The sequence below is a fragment of the Schistocerca americana genome, chromosome 9, assembly GCF_021461395.2.
Source record: "Schistocerca americana isolate TAMUIC-IGC-003095 chromosome 9, iqSchAmer2.1, whole genome shotgun sequence".
NCBI classification, from domain to species: domain Eukaryota; kingdom Metazoa; phylum Arthropoda; class Insecta; order Orthoptera; family Acrididae; genus Schistocerca; species Schistocerca americana.
Window position 1 is genome coordinate 237,424,901 of NC_060127.1, and position 20,348 is coordinate 237,445,248.

General features: G+C 41.2%; 1 protein-coding gene across 1 annotated transcript in view; it reads right to left on the minus strand.

Annotated features, from left to right (window-relative positions):
• The window catches only part of LOC124550838 (F-box/LRR-repeat protein fbxl-1-like), a 107,808-nt gene that overhangs the window by 20,621 nt on the left and 66,839 nt on the right, over positions 1 to 20,348 (minus strand). Inside the window, exon 4 of the mRNA XM_047125564.1 lies at positions 12,446 to 12,631. Coding sequence (XP_046981520.1) covers positions 12,446 to 12,631 — 186 coding nt within the window. The remainder of the gene's footprint in view (positions 1 to 12,445; positions 12,632 to 20,348) is intronic.

Sequence of the window (20,348 nt, forward strand, 5' to 3'; positions counted from 1 at the left end):
TTTCCACCTGACGTTTCGTCTCCATCTACGAGAGACATCTTCTAAGGTCGACCGGCTACTGCCACTGAGGCACCATGTACTCTCGCATTTATAGAGGGCACCACCGTTCGTCACGTGATGCCGACGGTATGCCTATCTTTGGAAGGCATCTTTTTGGTGGGTCTGAAGATTGTTTCGAACCCATACTTGGCCAGAACTTTCTAGATACGGTCCGTGACCCACCATGAAGTTTAAGGAATATTTAAGAACTGCAAAAGACGCCCGACATCCCCTATCAACACCTGGGGTATACAAAATTCCATGCAGTTGTGGACAAGTATATATTTCAACAACGAAAAGAAGTGTAAAAACCCGCTTAGCCGAACATAGAAGTAACTGTCGCTTAGGACACATCGAAAAATCGGCCGTAACTGAGCATGTTTTTCGAGATGGGAATCACGAAATTAAATTTAATGAGACAAGCGTTCTAGCACGAACATCCCATTATCATGCTCGCATGTGTAGAGAAGCAATAGAAATTCACAAACACCATAACAATTTTAATAGAAAAGAGGAAGTTTTAAAGTTGGACAAAATATGGATGTCGACGTTGCGCCAGCAGAATGACAATCAATTACTCTTAATCGAGAATGATGACGCCTCCCAAAGATAGGCATACCGTCGGCATCACGTGACGAATGGTGGTGCCCTCTATGCGCTCTATAAATGCGAGAGTACATGGTGCCTCAGTGGCAGTAGCCGGTCGACCTCAGAAGACGTCTCCCGCAGATGGAGACGAAACGTCAGGTGGAAATTTTATACATCGACCACGGCCTCTCAGCCCAGAAGTTTCAACTGAAAAATATGTAGGACTATCTCAAATAGAGGTGGGAAGTAGCAATCGATATCCCCACATTTTTTGTAGCTCTTTGTTTTTTTTTCTTTTCTTTCTTTTTTTTTTTTTTTTTTTTTTAAAAATCTCATTTTGTTCGTTGCATTTGCTCGGGGCGGACGTCGTAAGACGTCCATTGAAGTTCGTTGTTGATCGATTAACTCAGTTTTTTATTACAGAGGGCAGCTAACCCTCTGGCCGAACACGCTGAGCTACCGTGCCGGCGTAGCTCTAGATGATCTGAGCATTGACGAGTGGCTCCGGCTGGGTTTGGCATACCTGAAACAGCGTCTGGACTCTCAGCCACTGTGAAGGTGTTAATGTGATGTCTTTATGGGGTGAGTAACTTTGTGTACGGTGCACTTAGAATGGCACTCTCTGCTGGCACACGCAAATGTTCACTTAGGTCGTATCAAAGCCAATCACAAACTTGTGAAACTTGAATTTCTGCTGATGTATAAGATATTCAAACAACTTGAGGGAGCACAGTCAGGAGATGTTTTAGGCAACCAATGACACGTAGCCAGGTGAACAGCCCTTCATTTTCGCAGCACAAATGCAATAGGGCAGCATTGTGTGAGGAAGTTTAAAACCTCAATATGCAGGTCACATTCAGACAAACACTGTGATGATAGATGTCAAAAGTTATCAATAGCAAATACTAAATGGTGACGTCTCTAGAAATGGAAGTTTTTGCTTAAATTCCATTTAAAATCCAGCTCTCTCCCTCTCTCTCTCTCCTGAAACAACAGAGAGACAGAGTTAATGTTGCTTCCTCTCCTGCTGATAATTAATATTCACAATCAATAACTTCCGGTGTTCATCATCTTTGGTTGTGCAGTGGAGCTAGTATTTACTCTCTCTCTCTCTCTCTCTCTCTCTCTCTCTCTCTCTCTCTCTCTCTCTCTCTCTCTCTCTCTGTGTGTGTGTGTGTGTGTGTGTGTGTGTGTGTGTGTGTGTCCTTTTTGACCAGCATACCGAGGTTTTAAACTTCCTTGCACAGCACACTCTCATCTCTCATTGCATATGTGGCTCTCAAACGGTGGGGTGTGTGCCTATCGAAATATTGGCGGTTGTCAAACACGTCACCAGCTGTGTTCTAATAAGACATTTGAACAAGTACACTCTCGAATAGTACCAAATACGAGAGTCGAGGAAAAAAATATTTGGTTTTTGGTTCTCCAGCACTTTTCATTGAAGATAATTGAAGAAAACTTATTTTACAACATATTTTGGTAGCTGAGCTACTTTTCTATGTAGCTGCCACTCAAATTTAAATACCTGTCACAGACTCATTTGCCATCAAGTTGTTGAGCCAGTCACTACTGACCTCTTTCAGTTTGTTGTCATTACCATTGTGCTCTCAGCTCAAAAAGTTCTTCATTTTGTGAAAAATATCATAATCATTTCATGACCAGATCTGGGCTATGACGTCGCTGTTCAAAAGCTTTCCACATAAACTGCCATGGCGACGCAGCAGAATGCGGCTGAACATTATCGTGAAGAACCACAGTGCTGCCGGAAAACAACCCATGCATCAGTTTTGAATTGCCTGGCACAGTCTCCGAAGGGTCTGACGGCAGGCTGCAGCATTTTTGGTCTCTCCTTTAACCCTACAGCCAACGAGCAGGATGCCCATTCAATCCCTAAACACTGTGGCTGTAGCCTTTCTGGTGATCAGAATTTGTTGATTTTTTTTTTTTATGTAAATCACGAATGGTGCCATTTGAATGACACGCACTTTGTTTCTGTACTTTTACATGGAACCCACGTCTTGCAACCAGTGACAATGCGGTTACAAAAACCCCCACCATACTTGTTATGCTGTGTGAGAAATGTTGCTGCCAAATGTCAAGAATACCACCTGGTACACACTTTCTATAGCCGAAATCACCAGAATCAGTTTGATAAAATCCATGTGGTACACACTTTCTATAGCCCAAATCACCAGAATCATTTTGAAAAAACTGATCATGCAATTTCAGGAAAGTACAAGTTCAGTCCATCAAAAGTGGAACGTTTATGGCATCGAATTTTTTTCCTGCGTTTGTCAGTAGCAACTGCCAGTCTGGCGGATTGTTCTTCATCATAAATTTTCCTCTGTCTGCCACTAAATGTGATGCACAATTTTTGAACTAAAACTTCATTCAACACACTTCCATAATGTTTTGTTATGTGTTTCTAAATTTCAATACAGCAGACTTTTTGGCATTCAGAAACCACATTATGCTAAGAACCTCACACTTCATGATCATTACAAGGTGCTGTGACTATCGCCTACTTGCTGACACCATTTTCCATAGGTCAACTGCTTCCTGCGCTGGAATCTTCCTCTTTTGACTTCATCCTACATTTTTATTCTACTCCTTCCCACTTTCTTCTGTGCTCTCACTGAACCTTCAAGAGCTGTTGTCAGAAATCCTTTTACTCATTTTATGTGTTCCGCTAAATCTGTTCCCCTTTTCTTAATGAAGTTTAGGAGATTTCTTTGCTTCTTTATGCTTTTCACTACCCCATTACTCCTCACTTTACCCACTCATGTTGTTTTCTCCATTCTTCTTTCAACCTCACATCTCAAATTCTTTAAATCTCCCTCACACACACACACACACACACACACACACACACACACACACTCTCTCTCTCTCTCTCTCTCTCTCTCTCTACATCTAGATCTACATCCACATAGATATTCTGCAAGTCGTCATATGGTGTGTGGCAGGGGGTGTTCTGTACCAATACTTGTCATTTCTGTTTCTGCTCTATTCGCAAATAGAGCAAGGGAAAAATGATTATCTACATGCCTCCATATGAGCCCTAATTTCTCTATCTTATCTTCACGGCCCTTCACACAGAGTATATTACTGACAGTAGAATCGTTTGGCACCCTGCTTCAAATGTGGGTTCTCTACATCTTCTCAATAGTGTTTCTCGAAAATAGCTTCACCTTTCCTCCAGAGATTCCCCTTTGAGTTCCTGAAACATCTCCATAACATTCACGTACAGTTCGAACCTACTGGTAACGAACCTAGCAGCCCACCTCTAAACTGCTTCGACGTCTTCCTTCAATCCGGCCTGATACAGATCCCAAACACTCGAGTAGTACTAGCTTCCTATATGCAGTCTCCTTTACAGGTGAACCACTCTTCCCTAAAATTCTCCCAATAAACTGAAGTCCACCGTTCAGCTTCCCTGCCACAGTGATCACACACTCGTTCCACCTCGTATCGCTTTGCAACGTTAATCCCAGATATTTAAATGACTTGACTGTGTCAAACACGACACTAGTAATACTGTATCTGAACATTACAGGTTTGATCTTCCTACTCATCCAGATTAACTCACATTTTTCCACATTTTGGGCTAGCTGCTATTCATCACACCAACTAAATTTTGTCTAAGTCATCTTGCATCTTCATACAGTCACTGAACTTTGACACCTGCAAACAACTGCAGATTGCCACCCACCCTGTCCACGAAATCATTTACGTATACAGAGAACAACAGCACTACTGTCACACTTCACTGGGGCACTCCTGGAGAAACACTTGTCTCTGACAAACACTCACCGTCGAGGACAACATACTAGGTTCTATTATTTAAGAAGTCTTCGAGCCACTCACATATCTGTGAACTCATTCCATATGCTCGTACTTTTGTTAACAGCCTGCAAGGGGGTAGCGTGTCAAATTCTTTCTGGAAATCTGCATGTTGCCCACCATCCATAATTCTCAGTATGTCACGTGGGAAAAGGGCAAGCTGACTCACACAAGCGAAACTGTGCTGATCCGTGTACATAAGCTTCTCATTCTCAAGAAAGTTAATTATATTCTTCTTAAATTTATTATATTCTGTCTCTCTCGCCTTCAATTCCCAGCTTTCACAGCCATACAGAAAAACACTCTACACTCTCACTTGGTGGGATCATTAATTTTGTCACACGTTTAAAAATCATACAAATAAACAGTAAATGACACATGCTGTTTGTGTCATACTGGCACTGAAGACAATGAAGGTGTAAGACACAGTGGCGGGATTGCGGGTAGAATTGTGCAGCTCTCAGATCAAAACATTCTTTACTTTTTTTTGAAAGACCCTCTATTTCCCTGGATAAACTGAAAGAACCAGAGGATGTAGAGAGCTTCAGGGAAAGTATAAGGGAACAATTGACAAGAATGGGGGAAAGAAATACAGTAGAATAAGAATGGGTAGGTTTGAGAGATGAAATAGTGAAGGTAGCAGAGGATCAAGTAGGTAAAAAGACGAGGGCTAGTAGAAATCCTTGGGTAACAGAAGAGATATTAAATTTAATTGATGAAAGGAGAAAATATAAATATGCAGTAAATGATGCAGGCAAAAAGGAATAGAAACGTCTCAAAAATGAGATCGACAGAAAGTGCAAAATGGCTAAGCAGGGATGGCTAGTGGACAAATGTAAGGATGTAGAGGTGCATATCACTAGCGGTAAGATAGATACTGTCTACACGAAAATTAAAGACACCTTTCGAGAAAAGGGAAGCACTTGCATGAATATCAAGAGCTCAGATGGAAACGCAGTTCTAAGCAAAGAAGGGAAAGCATAAAGGTGGAAAGAGTATATAGAGGATATATACAAGGGCAATGTTCTTGAGGACTATATTATAGAAATGGAAGAGAATGTAGATGAAGATGAAATAGGAGATACGATAATGCGTGAAGAGTTTGACAGAGCACTGAAAGACCTCAGTCGAAATAAGGTCCCAGGAATAGACAACATTCCATTAGAAATACTGACAGCCTTGGGAGAGCCAGGCCACATAAAACTCTACCATCTAGTGAGCATGATCTATGAGACAGGCGAAATACCCTCAGACTTCAAGAAGAATATAATAATTCCAATCCCATAGAAAGCAGGTGTTGACAGATGTGAAAATTACTGAACTATACGCTTAAGGAGCCCCGGCTGCAAAATACTAACATGAATTCTTTACAGACGAATGGAAAAACTGGTAGAAGCCAACCTTGGGGAAGATCAGTTTGGATTCCATAGAAATGTTGGAACACGTGAGGCAATACTGACCCTGTGACTTATCTTAGAAAACAGATTAACAAAAGGCAAACCTACATTTCTAGCATTTGTAGACTAAGAGAGAGCTTTTGACAACGTTGACTGGAATACTCTCTTTCAAGTTCTGAAGGTGGCAGGGGTAAAATATAGGGAGCGAAAGGCTATTTACAATTTGTATAGAAACCAAATGGCAGTTATAAGAGTTGAGGGGCATGAAAGGGGAGCAGTGGTTGGGAAGGGAGTGAGACAGGATTGTAGCCTCTCCCCAATGTTATTCAATCTGTATATTGAGCAAGCAGTGAAGGAAACAAAAGAAAAATTCGGAGTAGGTATTAAAATCCATGGAGAAGAAATAAAAACTTTGAGGTTCGCCAATAACACTGTAATTCTGCCAGAGACAGCAAGGGACCTGGAAGAGCAGTTGAACGGAATGGACAGTGTCTTGAAAGCAGGATATAAGATGAACACCAACAAAAGCAAAACGAGGATAATGGAATGTAGTCGAATTAAATCGGGTGATGCTGTGGGAATGAGATTTGGAAATGAGACACTTAAAGTAGCAAATGAGTTACTGATGATGGTTGAAGTAGAGAGGATATAAAATGTAGACTGGCAATGGCAAGGAAAGCGTTTCTGAAGAAGAGGAATTTGTTAACATCGAGTACAGATTTAAGCGACAGGAAGTAGTTTCTGCAAGTATTTGTACGGAGTGTAGCCTTGTATGGAAGTGAAATGTGGACGATAAATAGTTTCGACAAGAAGAGAATAGAAGCTTTCAAAATGTGGTGCTACAGAAGTATGCTGAAGATTAGATGAGTAGATCGCATAACTAATGAGGAGGTGTTGAATAGGATTGGAGATAACAGGAGTCTGTGGCACAACTTGACTAGAAGAAGGGATCGGTTGGTAGGGCATATTCTGAGACATCAAGGGATCACCAATTTAGTACTGGAGGGCAGCGTGGAGGGTAAAAATTGTAGAGGGAGACCAAGAGATGAATATACTAAGCAGATTCAGAAGGATGTAGGTTGCAGTAAGTACTGGGAGATGAAGAAGGTTGCACAGGATAGAGTAGCATGGAGAGCTGCATAAAACCAGTCTCTGGACTGAAGAGCACAACAACAACAGTAAAGTGGAAAAGTGAAGGGACACATACAGCACAAAAGCGTACAGGCTGACCTCGTCTGTTGACTGACAAAGACTGCTGACAGTTGAAGGGGGTCGTAATGTGTAATAGGCAGATATCTATCCAAATCATCACACAGGAATTCCCAACTGCATTATGATCCACTGCAAGTACTATGACAGTTAGGCAGGAGGTGAGAAAACTTGGAATTCATGGTGATAAGCCGCACATCACACCGGTAAATGGCAAACAACGCCTTGCTCGGTGTAAGGAGCATAAACATACAATGGACGATTGAACAGTGGAAAAACATTGTGTGGAGTGACAAATCACGGTATGCAATGTGGCGATCCGATGGCAGGGTGTGGGTATGGCGAATGCCCAGTGAATGTCATCTACCAGCGTGTGTAGTGGCAACAGTAAAATTTATAGCTCATGGTGTTATAGTGTGGACGTGTTTTTCATGGAATGGACTTGCACCCCTTGTTGTTTTGAGTGGCACTATCACAGTACAGGCCTACATTGACGTTTTAAGCACCTTCTTGCTTCCCACTGTTGAAGAGCAATTCAAGGATGGCGATTGTATCTTTCGACATGATCGAGCACCTGTTCATAATGCACCGCCTATGGTGGAGTGGTTACATGACAATAACATCCCTGTAATGGACTGGCCTGCACAGAGTCCTGACCTGAATCCTATAGAACACCTATGGGATGTTTTGGAGCACTGACTTCATGCCAGGCCTTACTACTGCCATCGATACCTCTTCTCAGTGCAGTGCTCTGTGGTGAAGAATGGGCTGTCATTCCCCAAGAAACCTTCCAGCTCCTGATTGGACGTTTGCCTGCAAGAGTGGATGGTGTCATCAAGACTAAGGGTGGGCCAACAACAAAGTGAATGCCAAAATTACCGATGGAGGGTTCCACAAACTTGTAAGTCATTTTTAGTCAGGTGTCCAGATACATTTGATCACATAGTCTATCTTACAACCTGCCTCATAACTGCTTGACAGAAAGTCACCTCAATTTTCTGCTTGGTCTATGTGACTAAATAATCTTAATTGGGGGCCAGTAAGCTCTATCTCACACAGCAATCCACACCTTTTATTTCTTCGCTTATGCTGTTATTATCAATTATCGGCACTTCTGAGCACTAGACTATCTCTCATCTCTCACAGTTGGTCCCGTTCAACTCGATGTATTTCTCTTTAACAGCAGCATTTCTCCTGGAAGAAAAGAAGTACTGAGTTTTGATGTCGTCTACTCAAATGCTCAACTCTTCTGCTTTCTTTTCTAGTCTGCCAAATACTTGTTCCAGTTCTTTCAATTTTCTGGACAACATGCAATCATCATAGGGATATGCTCGGTTTTGGTTCACATGGTTAAACAGAGTACCACATGGGTTATTGATCTTTCCACTTATCATCACTTTCTCCAACACTATGTTGAAAGGTAGTGCAGATAGTAGATCCCCCTGTCGTAACTCTTGGTTAACTTCAAATTTTTAGAAGAATTTCTTTCTATTTGCACTTGGCATTTCATGCTGGTGAGGACCAATTGTACCAATCTCATTAGTTTATAATGAAATTTCATACCCATTACAATTTGATATAGCTTCTTCCTTTTAAAGCTATTGTAAGCCTTTTTGAAACCTACAATGAGCTGATGTACATCCACATTATGTTCATAGTGCTTCTCCATTATTTGCCTTATAGTAAATATACAGTCAGTCACTGATCTGCCCTGTCAGAAATCACACTGATGGTCTCCAAGTATCTCTTCTGCAAATGGAATGAGTCTCACAGGAATGACTTTGGCTATGACTTTGTACACAACATCAAATAAGGCGATACCACAGTAATTTTCACAATCTGCTTTCTCCTTCTTCTTATAAATCGGGCAAATAATGGCCAAGTTCCACTGGTCTGACATCACTTCTTTTTCTCATATTTCAAAGATCAGCTGGTGGACAGGGTGTGACAGATGTTCACCACCACCTTCAGTCATCTCTGCTGAAATGTTATTGATCTCCGAGACCTCATTATTCTTCAGGCTTTTAACTGGCAACCTAATTTTCTCTACTATTGTTGTGGGTGCAAATATTTCATCCTAGCTACCACTGTGCATGGCCGACCGTGCCCTGTTTCATTTTCTTCCAGTATTACTACAGTGAAATCTCTCTATGATATTTTTTTTCAAGGGACCACGAATTCTCAACACTGCATCGAGGTAAACACTGTAAAGGTGAAGACTTCTAATTGATGATTATAAAAGTTGAGTCAAATTTTACTGAGGTTATACTACGTAAGAAGACAGTAAATAGTAAAAATTAAAAAAGAATTAGCTACAAATAATTACTTTAATAATGAACTTGTAAAATACAACTTGTCAGACTTTCGCAAAAATCTATGAACTGACACAAATTGAACATCCTGTACCCAGGGTTCTTTGAAGTAATCAAGCAAACATGTTTGCTTCCTATTTCCTCTGGGGTGTATTAGAACCATTTCTTGCTCCAAATGAGAAAGTTGTGCTATTGTTGTACCCGAGGGGTCATCATAAATCTTCTGAATGTTTTGAATGTTTCAAATCCTTCAGCCACCTTTGTATAAATGGATCTTCAGGCCCCAGATTCCTTCTTCCCATCCAGGGTGAACCCAAAAACGTTTGTTTTTTTCATCACAGTCATTGACATCATCATCCTGCCCTCATCCTAATGGTTACAGGCACTGCCAGGGAAATATTCGAAAAACGGCTACGTCTACCGTGTGTAAATTTATGGCCTGTGTGGTTGTGTGTACTACTGCTGGAAGAAGAGTAAATGCTCAAAAGCTAGGATGAATGTTGTTGCTTTTAAGTGTTTCTATGTTCCACATACCAATCTGTTAGACCGTAGGTAATTGCCTTTCCCTTATTTTACGTATTGCTCCATCCTGGAATTTCCATTATTGTTATAAATTTAGATAAAGTGTCCTTGAGCAAACAACCATTATAATACAAAACAGTTGGGTCATAATTCAGAACAGTAATAAAATAATTTTGTGCTAGCTACGTAACAGAACAACAATTACTTTAAAAAATAGGAACCTCAAGGTCACACCTGTCAGAAATTTTTAATTCAAATGAATTATGTTACGAAAAATCACTAATTCTCCTTCCATTTTCACATTTTATTCCATCTAGTGTAAACACGCAGATTCGTGCCAGGGATACCCTGTGTGTACTGTGTAATTGGTTGACGTGAACCAATCTGCAGTTCCAAACACGTATGCCTGCAGTGCACCTCAGGTGTATAGTGTAATTGAGGTGGAGTGTTAAACACACCGTACAGCTGTTCACCGTTTGCTCACACGAAAAACAAAAAAACAGTGCCGACGAGACAAACGACAAGCACAATGTGTGTCACATCTCACATCACGCGGGCACTGACGCTGACGTGTGACTCACGCCCAGTGTGACCTTTCAGAGCTTGTGCAAATACACAGGACGGGAAATGAAGCACCTCCACCAAAGGCTTAAATGCTATGAGGAGAGAAATAATTGGTTAGGGTTCCAAAAATATGAATGTTACATGGAGGAAAGTGTTGTACAGAGTAAACATACTAAAGAGGAAACTTTAGCAGTGGGCAAACGGGCTTTTCGTCGGGACTGGAAAAGAAAGACAGAACATGGGGGAAACATTATCTGAGGGAAAGTTATAAAGAGGTTTCCGTATATCTCTGATCAGCAGTTTACTAAAATATTCAGCCCACCATTCCAGAATCTGTTCTTCTCCTCCTATAAAATTTCCTTCTTTAGCACTGCAGAATACAGTACTCGAATAAAAGCATTTATTTAGTTCACGAACCCTTTCATAGAATTTTCTTACTTCTTCGCCGTTACATTTTTATTCTAGCTCCATAATTCGTGTCTTCTCTGATTTTCATTTCTTGCTTCTGTTGATTCTGTTTACTTCCTCCCTTCCCTTTGTGAAATCTTCCGTATTAGATTTTGTTGCCCTGTTTATCATTTTCTTTCTTGCCTCATTTCCCTCTGTCATTTTCTTTTTACAGTCTTCTTCAAACCATCCTGACACTTAACAGAGTTGGTACGAGGGTGAATCAAATACAAATGGGATTTTTGTTCCTGAGCACCAACAGTTGGTAGGACCGGACCTGTGCTGCTAGTATTGTCGGGTGGTTCCGTGAGGAGCAGGGAGAGCCGGCTATCGCATACCTCCGACAGCTCCGTCCGTAATCCGCAAGATATCTGAGTGACAGGTCTACCTCTCCACTGCGCGATGCATAATTATTACAAAAATTCTTGCTCGTGAAAGAGTTAGAGTGATAGAAATCTTCCAGAGACTGATTGCACAGTTCGGTGATCAAATACTGTCAAGGATGCGTGTGTTTGCTGGCATAAAGATTTCGAGGAAGAACGGGAACGTGTGGAAAATCAGCAATACGATCATCATCCTCGGACCAGTATTACAAACTGAGACATTTGTGCAGTTCGATACATTCTCGAAGGCGACCGATAGGTGAGAGTATCAGAAATAAGTTACGGGAGCTTTCGAGTGATCGTCACAAATTACCTACAACTCCGGAAAGTTTGTTCCACATGGGTACCTCGCCTTTTGATCAAAAATCAGAAGCTGACACATTCGGATGTCTGTCAAAGTCTTACAGCAAGGTTTGAGAAATAAAGTGATGCACTTTTGAGTCGGATCGTCAGCTGTGACCTGTGTGTCGGTCCACCACTGCACTCGCACATCCAGACGGGCCAGTAAGGAGTGTTGGAGGAAGGGGGAGGAAGCCCCAGGGAAAGACAGGGCTCAGCTGTCAGCTGGCGTGGTTCTTTCCACCATTTTTCATTTTTACCGGTAAGCCATTTTGCTCACTGCATTTTTACACGAGCAATGCACAATCGGTGCTGCACACTACTGTGAGCTGCCGAAGAAGGTGAGGGCTGCGTATCGCCTCAAAAGACGAGGTCGACTGCTTTGACAGGTCGTCGTCCTCTGTGACAGTGCTGGACCCGATACTGCAGCTCTGGTGATCTCCAAATTACAGAAAATGCACTGGACTTAACTTAGTCGTCCTCCTTACAGCCCGCACCTATCACAATGTGATTTCAATTTATTTGGACAGCTTGAAAAAAGCTCTAGGAGAGCACCAATTTGAAGATGACGGGGGTGTGGAGGAATCCGTGTGCAGTTGGCTTCTGACGTGACCAGCTGCATTCTATAATGCTGCAATAAAGAAACCTTCCTTCTCCCTGGGAAAAATGTACTTCTGAAGCAGGGAATTATGTGGAAAAATAAATTGTAACTGCCTTTTTTTCAATAAATGAATTTTTTAAAAATAAAATCTGATTTATATCGACTCAGCCTCGTACCTATAAATAGTGAGGAATGACTTACTGGAAGGCGAGAGAGATGAGGCGAGGCCGGTGCGGGCAGAGCTGGTTGCAGTGCAGTTCACGCAGGTTGTGCAGCTCTCCGAGATCTGCAAACGTCGCGGCCTCCTCATCGGGTGCCACGTCAAAGAGGCGCAGCTGCAGTTTCTCGAGAGAGCTGGCGGCCTCTTTCAGCACGGGAACCACACATCTGTCGGCAAGTGACACACTTTAAGCTTTTTAAAAATTTTTATTATACAGGATGTACAGAAATACCAAAATTTCCAATACCGGCTGTATTAGAGCGGAAAACATATTTTAGGTATTTATTAAGTGGACAACCTTATACTGTGTGTGCCCTAATTTTACGTCTGTGCAGATGAACTGTAAATAATGTCAGCTCCAGACATCAGCAAGGCACGACGGTGAATAAAACACTCCACCTGCCGTGGCAGAGCGCTTTTTCTTTGGGACGTCGCAGCTCAGTGGTGGCTTGAAGGACGAGGAGTGAAAAGAAGTGTGCAAGAAAGTCAACAGAGAAATCAAATGATGAAAGTTGTTAGAACTGTCACTCAGTCATTGGCTAATATCAAAGCAAGACTTATGTATGTTGAGACTTCCTGAGATCTGTTCACCTAGAGTGTCACTGAAGTTGTACACAGAGAAGTAGTGAACATATAATACAGAAGATTTAACGATACACTGTTTACATCTTTGTGTAAATAGTTGACGTACATCTGCACTCTCTTACAGACTGAGTAATTTTTCCACCTATCTATGTAATTATGTAGTTATGTAGTTCTCAATTCGTTCAAGCAATCAGTCATTCATAATAGGAAACACAATCATATCTCAGTCACTCAAATGATTCAGAAATTTTACTTGTTAGAATGAAATCAGGCGATGATTCTTCTTCTCTGCAGGCTCGTGCTTTGTGGCAGTCTGCTAATCTGTACAAATAAAATGCCTCGTAATTTTGGGAGCGTTGTATAATCAGTCGGGAAACCTCAGATTATGCGGATATTTGGCTTTGATGAAGTTTAACCTTCTGAAGAAGTAATGGAGCTCTTGGATTATTAAATGCAGGTTCGTATCCAGTCTTTCGGAAGATCCCTTCTGATTAACAACTACGCAATATATTGATGGATATCATTAATTCTCAAATGTCAAATACACACCTTTTGTATAAAGGAGCAATATATATATATATATATATATACATATATATATTTCCCTTTTAATCGTACAATTTCGTATCAGTTATCTTTTGTCATAAATTTCAATATTCAGATTACAATTCTTCAAACAAAGCTCAGGCTAATCGGCACGAAGACAATCTCGGAAGCTTTTTCTGACAACCACCAGAGAGAGTACTACAAAGAATAATTATGTGCTCATGGCATAGCTATTGTATGAAACTACTTTGAGCATGGATTCTGGAAGTATGAAGATAGAAAGTTAGTAAACATCATTCAAGGGTAGAATTGTATCAGAATAATTCATCGAATATAAAGAGGTATTACAACCTCGACCTTCTGCAGGAGGAGTCGAAGTCACACGGCCAGAAGTAGTGGCACTGTGCAGCATTTCCACAGCGTCGAGAGAGCTACGAGAAGGCAAGCGTCGGGCTCAAATGAGACAAAGGTGATCGCGTGAAGCATCAGAATGACAGACAGAACTATAAACAAGGACTCGGTTACTACCGACAACCGGAGACCATTTTATTTCACTTCAGAACATGAAACTAACATGACGCTTGAGAATTATAGAGTTTTGGGCAGGGAGAAACAAAATTAAAAGACATTCCTAAAATAAACACATTCTTGAGCAAAGTATTATGGAATGATCAATGTACAGTTGAAATGTTAGTGTGGTTGGGCACTGGTGAAGTCAATGAATGTGAATGGAAGAAAATGATCACAGTACACAAGGATCTGTAGTGTAGCTATAAGCCTAGGCTACTTTGGAATGTCACAGTTTGGTTGCAAGATGGTGAAGCCAACAAATGTGAATCAAAGAAAACTCACTGTGATGACAAACACATATGTAGCATAGCCTGAAGTTTATGTTAATGTGGAATGTTTAATTAATTGTCAGTTGGGGAAGCCATCAAATGTGAATGGAAGAAAACTGGCTGCCGCGGCAGACTGATCTGTAGTGTAGCCCAAAGTCTAAGTCACATCTGAATGTGGGAGTTTAAATAATAATCTCAAAAACGTAGTGTGGTTTTTGTTTTGTTTTGGAATGCTCCATTTTCCAAGGTCGTGATTTCACAGAAGCCTAAAAGAACAGCTTAAATATTACACAGCATTAAATTTCATATGTCAGCATTCTGCACACCTATATTTCATTATACCGCCCTGTATTTTCAGTTACTCACCATGATTACATTTATCATACGCTTTTGTCTCACTGGTTCCCATATTTGATCTATTTCTCTTGAAAGATACTTTTCAGTGCACTGCTTAGCAATTTTAGTGATTTATATAAAATGACGTACTTCTTACAATATAGCAGAGATGCTGAGTTGCAGATAGGCACAACAAAAAGACTGTCACAAAATAAGGCCTTTGTAAAAATAGACAGACACACACACACACACACACACACACACACACACACACACACACACACACACGCACATGCACGCATGCACGTGTCCACAGTCTCTTCAGCTTCCTGGATTTTTCATTGTTCGATGTACTTCTTACCTACATGTCAGTGCCTAAAATCTGATTTTGATATATGACAATCTCTTTTAATTGGATACAGATATATTCTTAAGTTTTATCACACTGTCCCACTCTCTCTCTCTCTCTCTCTCTCTCTCTCTCTCACACACACACACACACACACACACACACACACACACACACACATCTTTCCCTGCTAATGAAGTTCGTGTGTGTGTGTGTGTGTGTGTGTGTGTGTGTGTGTGTGTGTGTGTGCGTGCGCACGTGCGCAAGCGTGCGCGTGTGAAGGGGGATTTTGCTTGGTAAGTACATTTTTAATTTTTTGCATTTTAAGAAGAATGTCGTGGATTTATTTGATATAGCAGAATGTGATTCAGTTGTATACCTAAATATATGAGTGTCAGGGCCAGTGAATGCTGTGTGTCTGATGCTCATAGGTTGGCAATGTGTCAGTTATGCATGTACATCAAGTGATGTTTTCAGTAACAGTTTTTGCAGCATGTTTTGCTTTCTTGGTACTGAGGACAGAATTCTAGTTATATAGGTCAAGTGGAGATTTCAGTGCCAATTTTTGTAGCAAGTTTCGCTTTCTTAGTATCGTGGACTTCTTTCTAGCTATGTGGTCAATTGAAGTTTCCAATATGAGAATTTGTAGTGAGGTTTGGATTTTTGGTTAGACTTTTTTGATACATTTTCTTACAGATTTACTCATTAATTGGTATTATAAAGCTCGGTTTACCTAAACAGGTTAATAAAAAATGACAATACCAAATTGTGTGGGTTTTTGTGGCCTTCATGCAATGTAGATGTTATTGATTCCTGTGTATTATTTTGCTTGGGTATGTGAGTTAACACAGAAAGTGATTTGTTTTGTTTATCACTACCCAAAATCCCCTAATTTCTACGTGTTTCCTGTTACTTTCATGTTATTCTTTAAATTACTATAATCAAATTTTGTATTTATTTGTTTTGTTAATTTACTGAGTTTGTCAATGTGGTGGACAGAGGTAATATGGCTAAGTATGCTATATTCGTGACTTCTTGGATCAAAGGTGACAGCCAGTAATGTCTCGACATTTCCACTGTCCACATTTATCGTAAATTTTAACGACTATAACTCTGAAAGTAAGTTTCATGAAATTAGTAATTTTTGTCCCAGGTTGCTTTATGGAAATACTGTTTTGTATGCTTATTGCTTCTGCACTTAAAGGGAATTAGTAATACTTTTAGCTTAACAAATCCAGAAATTAAAAGAGAATCAGCAGACTTATTTTAAAGTTATTTGTTGCTGTTTAGTAAAACATTGCACCCGCCACAACGGAGCCTCACTGTGAAGGCTGTTCTCAAACATGGGATGAGATAGATGGAAATTGCCTAACTATTGTCAAACAATTGGAAACTGCTTTGAATATGTGTGTTGGGAGAGCTCCCCAGAGTTTTGTACCAGAGGTAACAAAGTTACCTCCAGCACTATCCTCTCCTGTCTCCTCTACAGAAGACTATTCATCCACTCGGCTGTGGGTGATGTGTCAGTGGGAGGGCTAGGCAACATTTCCAGGGGAGACAGGAACCAGGGAGAACTCCGTGTGTTAGACCCATCTCAATAACAGACAAGTTCAAAATGCTGACTTCCCCTGAAACTACACTCAGCCAGTGAGACTCACTTTCACTGTCGGAAACCTGTTCTGTCTCAGGTCAAGAGAAGGGAAATGTGAAAGTGTACAGTCCATCACTAATTTGTAGTTCAAATGTATGGCAAATAATGGTACCTGTTAGGGAAATGTCAGCTAGGGATGTAAAGGAAGATCAGATTCACCTGCCTGGGGGGTCTCATTCAGCATACCGAAGAGGCTAGTCTGGCAGCCGTTGACAAAATGAGGTACAACCGAGAACCGGTTGTGGTGGGTGTTGGAACAAATGATGCCTGTCATCTTGGCTCCGAGGTCATATTCAAATTATCCCAAGCAGATGGCAGGAAAGGCTGAGGAGACCATCCTTGTTCAAAGGTCACGGTTTACAGCACTGACCCCAGAACTTACTGTGGCACCACAGTTCTGAATGGAGTGGAAGGGTCGAATGACAGGCTTCAAAGGTTCTGAAACTTTCTGGAATAGCAAGATAACGCCGAGAACTGTACGGTCCCCCTAAATGGGTAAGAAATGCACTACATATCAGAGGCTGCTACCCAGGTAGCTGAATGTGTATTGAGTGCACCCAAGGGCTTTTTAGATTAGGTAACCCAATATTCACTCTAGACAATGACAGATGTAGGGGACGCAGAAGTGTCCGTATAAGATTCAAAGAAATGCCTCGTACAGGTGAGAGTCTTAAAATCCTACTGATTAATTGCAGCAGGATTCAGATGAGAGTGACTCACATAATGCTAGGTGCAGAAATCCGGTTAAAACCGGAAACTGATGGCAGTGAGATTTTTGTGAAAACTTTAAATGTGTATTGAAAGAGTAGGCTAATGGTAAATGGATGTGGTGTATTTCTCATAGTAGATGAGAAGAATACAGTTTTGTAAGTGGTGGGCATGGCAGGGTACCCTGCAAAACATTATTAAACCACCTACTTCATACTGTCTGGAAGACCAGTCACGATAGAAATATATTGGATATAACAATAATAAATAAACCTGAGCTCTTTGAGGATTTACACATAGGCCGGTATCAGTGACTGAGGCAGCTGTAGTAACGATGATTATCAAAATACAAAAAGCACAAAAATGAGTAGAAACATTCACAAATTCAGTAAACTAGATAGAGATGACGTAGTGCCATATCTCAGTAAGGAACTCAAAACATTGAGCTCTAGTGAGAATACTGCAGACAAACTGTGGCTTAGGTTTAAAAAAATAATTGCCCATAAATTTGACAGATATGTACCTAGTAGAGCAGTTCATTTTCTTAAAACATTGGGCTACGAACAGAGAGGCGCTACAAATTTGGCTGTCAAGAGAGTAATGACTACCGTCACAGAAATTTATCGAAGACCTGTCGAGAAACCAAAAGAAATTCAGATCGCGAGTAAAGGCTGTTGCTGGTATGTCTCCAGACACTCGTGGGCACGACAGGGACTGAGACTGAGAGTAGCAAAGCAAAAGCAGAAATGCTTAACTTGATTTTCAAATGTTCTTTTACAAAGGAAAATCTACGGGTGCTGACTCAATTTAATTCTTGCACCACTGCAAAGATAAGCAATATAGATTTTAGTGTCAGTGGTGTTGAAAAATAACTGAAATCACTAGAACTGAACAAATCTACAGGGCCTGACGGAATCTCCATCAAATTCCATACCAGACCTGTGGCTAATTTACAATAATCTATCGCAGATCACTCAAACAAAAACCTGTGCCCTTAGTTGGGAGAAAGCACAGGACACACACTTCCACAAGAAGGATGGCAGAAGTGATTTACAAAACTACCATCCAATATATTTAGCATCCATCTGCTGCAGAATCTTAGAATATATTCTGAGTACAAATGTAATGCTGTATGTTGAACAGAATGACCTCCTCCATCCCAACCAGCACGGATTTTGAAATCATTGATCGTGTGGATCCCAACTCATACTTTTCTCACAGGAAATCTTAAAAGCCACAGATCGAGGCAGTCACGGAGATGCAACATTTCTCAATTTCCGAAAAGCGTCTGACTCAGTACCATAGCTATCCTTATTACTGAAAGGATCATTGTATGGGCTGTGAAGTGAAAGTTGTGAGCAGGCTGAGGAATTCTTGGGAGGGAGGACACAGAGTGCTATCTTGATGGAGAGTCACTGTCAGGTGTTGCAGTAACTCAGGGTGTGCCCCACAGAAGTGTGTCCAGACACTTCTGTTCATGTTGTATATTAATGACCTTGAAGACAATATTAACTGTAATCTCAGACTTTTTGCAAGTGATGCAGTTATCTATAATGAAATACTATCTGAAAGAAGCTGCATAAATAATCAGTAAGCTCTTGACAAAATTTCAAAGTGGTACAAAGATTGGCAACTTGCTCTAAATGTTCAGAAATGTAAAATAGTGGACTTCGAAAAATAGAAAAAATGTAGTATCCTATGACGAAAATATCAATGAGTCACTGTTGGAATCGGCCAAATCATACAAATACCTGGGTGTAACACTTTATAGGGATACGAAATTGAATGATCACATAGGCTCAGTAATGAGTAAAGAAAGCAGGCAGTAGAGTTCAGTTTATTGGTAGATTAGTGGGGAAGTGCAATCAGTCTATAAAGGAGATTGCTTACAAATCATTCGTGCGACCTATTCTAGAATATCGCTCAAGTGTGTGGGACCTGTACTATGTAGGATTAACACGAGACACTGAATGTATACGGAGAAGGGCAGAATGAATGGTCACAGGTTTGTTCGAGCCGTAGCAAGAGACTGTCACAGAGATGTTGAAAGAAGTGAACTGGCAGGCTCTTGAAGTGAGACATAAACCATACCAGGAAAGTCTACTGAAGTTCTAAGAACTGGCTTTAAATGCTGACTCTAAGAATATACTACAATGCCTTACATATCACTCACACAGGAACATTTTCACTGTACAGCGGAGTGTGCGCTGATATGAAGCTTCCTGGCAGATTAAAACGGTGTGCCAGACCGAGACTCAAACTCGGGACCTTTGCCTTTTGCGGGCAAATGCTCTACCAACTGAGCTACCCAAGCACGACTCACGCCCCGTCCTCACAGCTTTACTTCTGCCAGTACCTTGTCTCCTACCTTCCAAACTTTACAGAAGCTCTCCTGCAAACCATGCAGAACTAGCATGGAGTGTGTGCTGATATGAGACTTCCTGGCAGATTACAATGGTGTGCTGGACCGAGACTCGAACTCAGGACCTTTGCCTTTCGCAGGCAAATGCTCTACCAACTGAGCTACCCAAGCACGACTCACGCCCTGTCCTCACAGCTTTACTTCTGCCAATACCTCGTCTCCTACCTTCCAAACTTTACAGAAGCTCTCCGTTGCAGAGTGAAAATCTCATTCTGGAAACATCCCCCAGGCTGTGGCTAAGCCATGTCTCCGTAATATCCTTTCTTTCAGGAGTGCTAGTTCTGCATGGTTCGCAGGAGAGCTTCTGTAAAGTTTGGAAGGTAGGAGATGAGGTACTGGCAGAAGTAAAGCTGTGAGGATGGGGCGTGAGTCGTGCTTGGGTAGCTCAGTTGGTAGAGCACTTGCCTGCAAAAGGCAAAGGTCCCGAGTTTGAGTCTCGGTCTGGCAC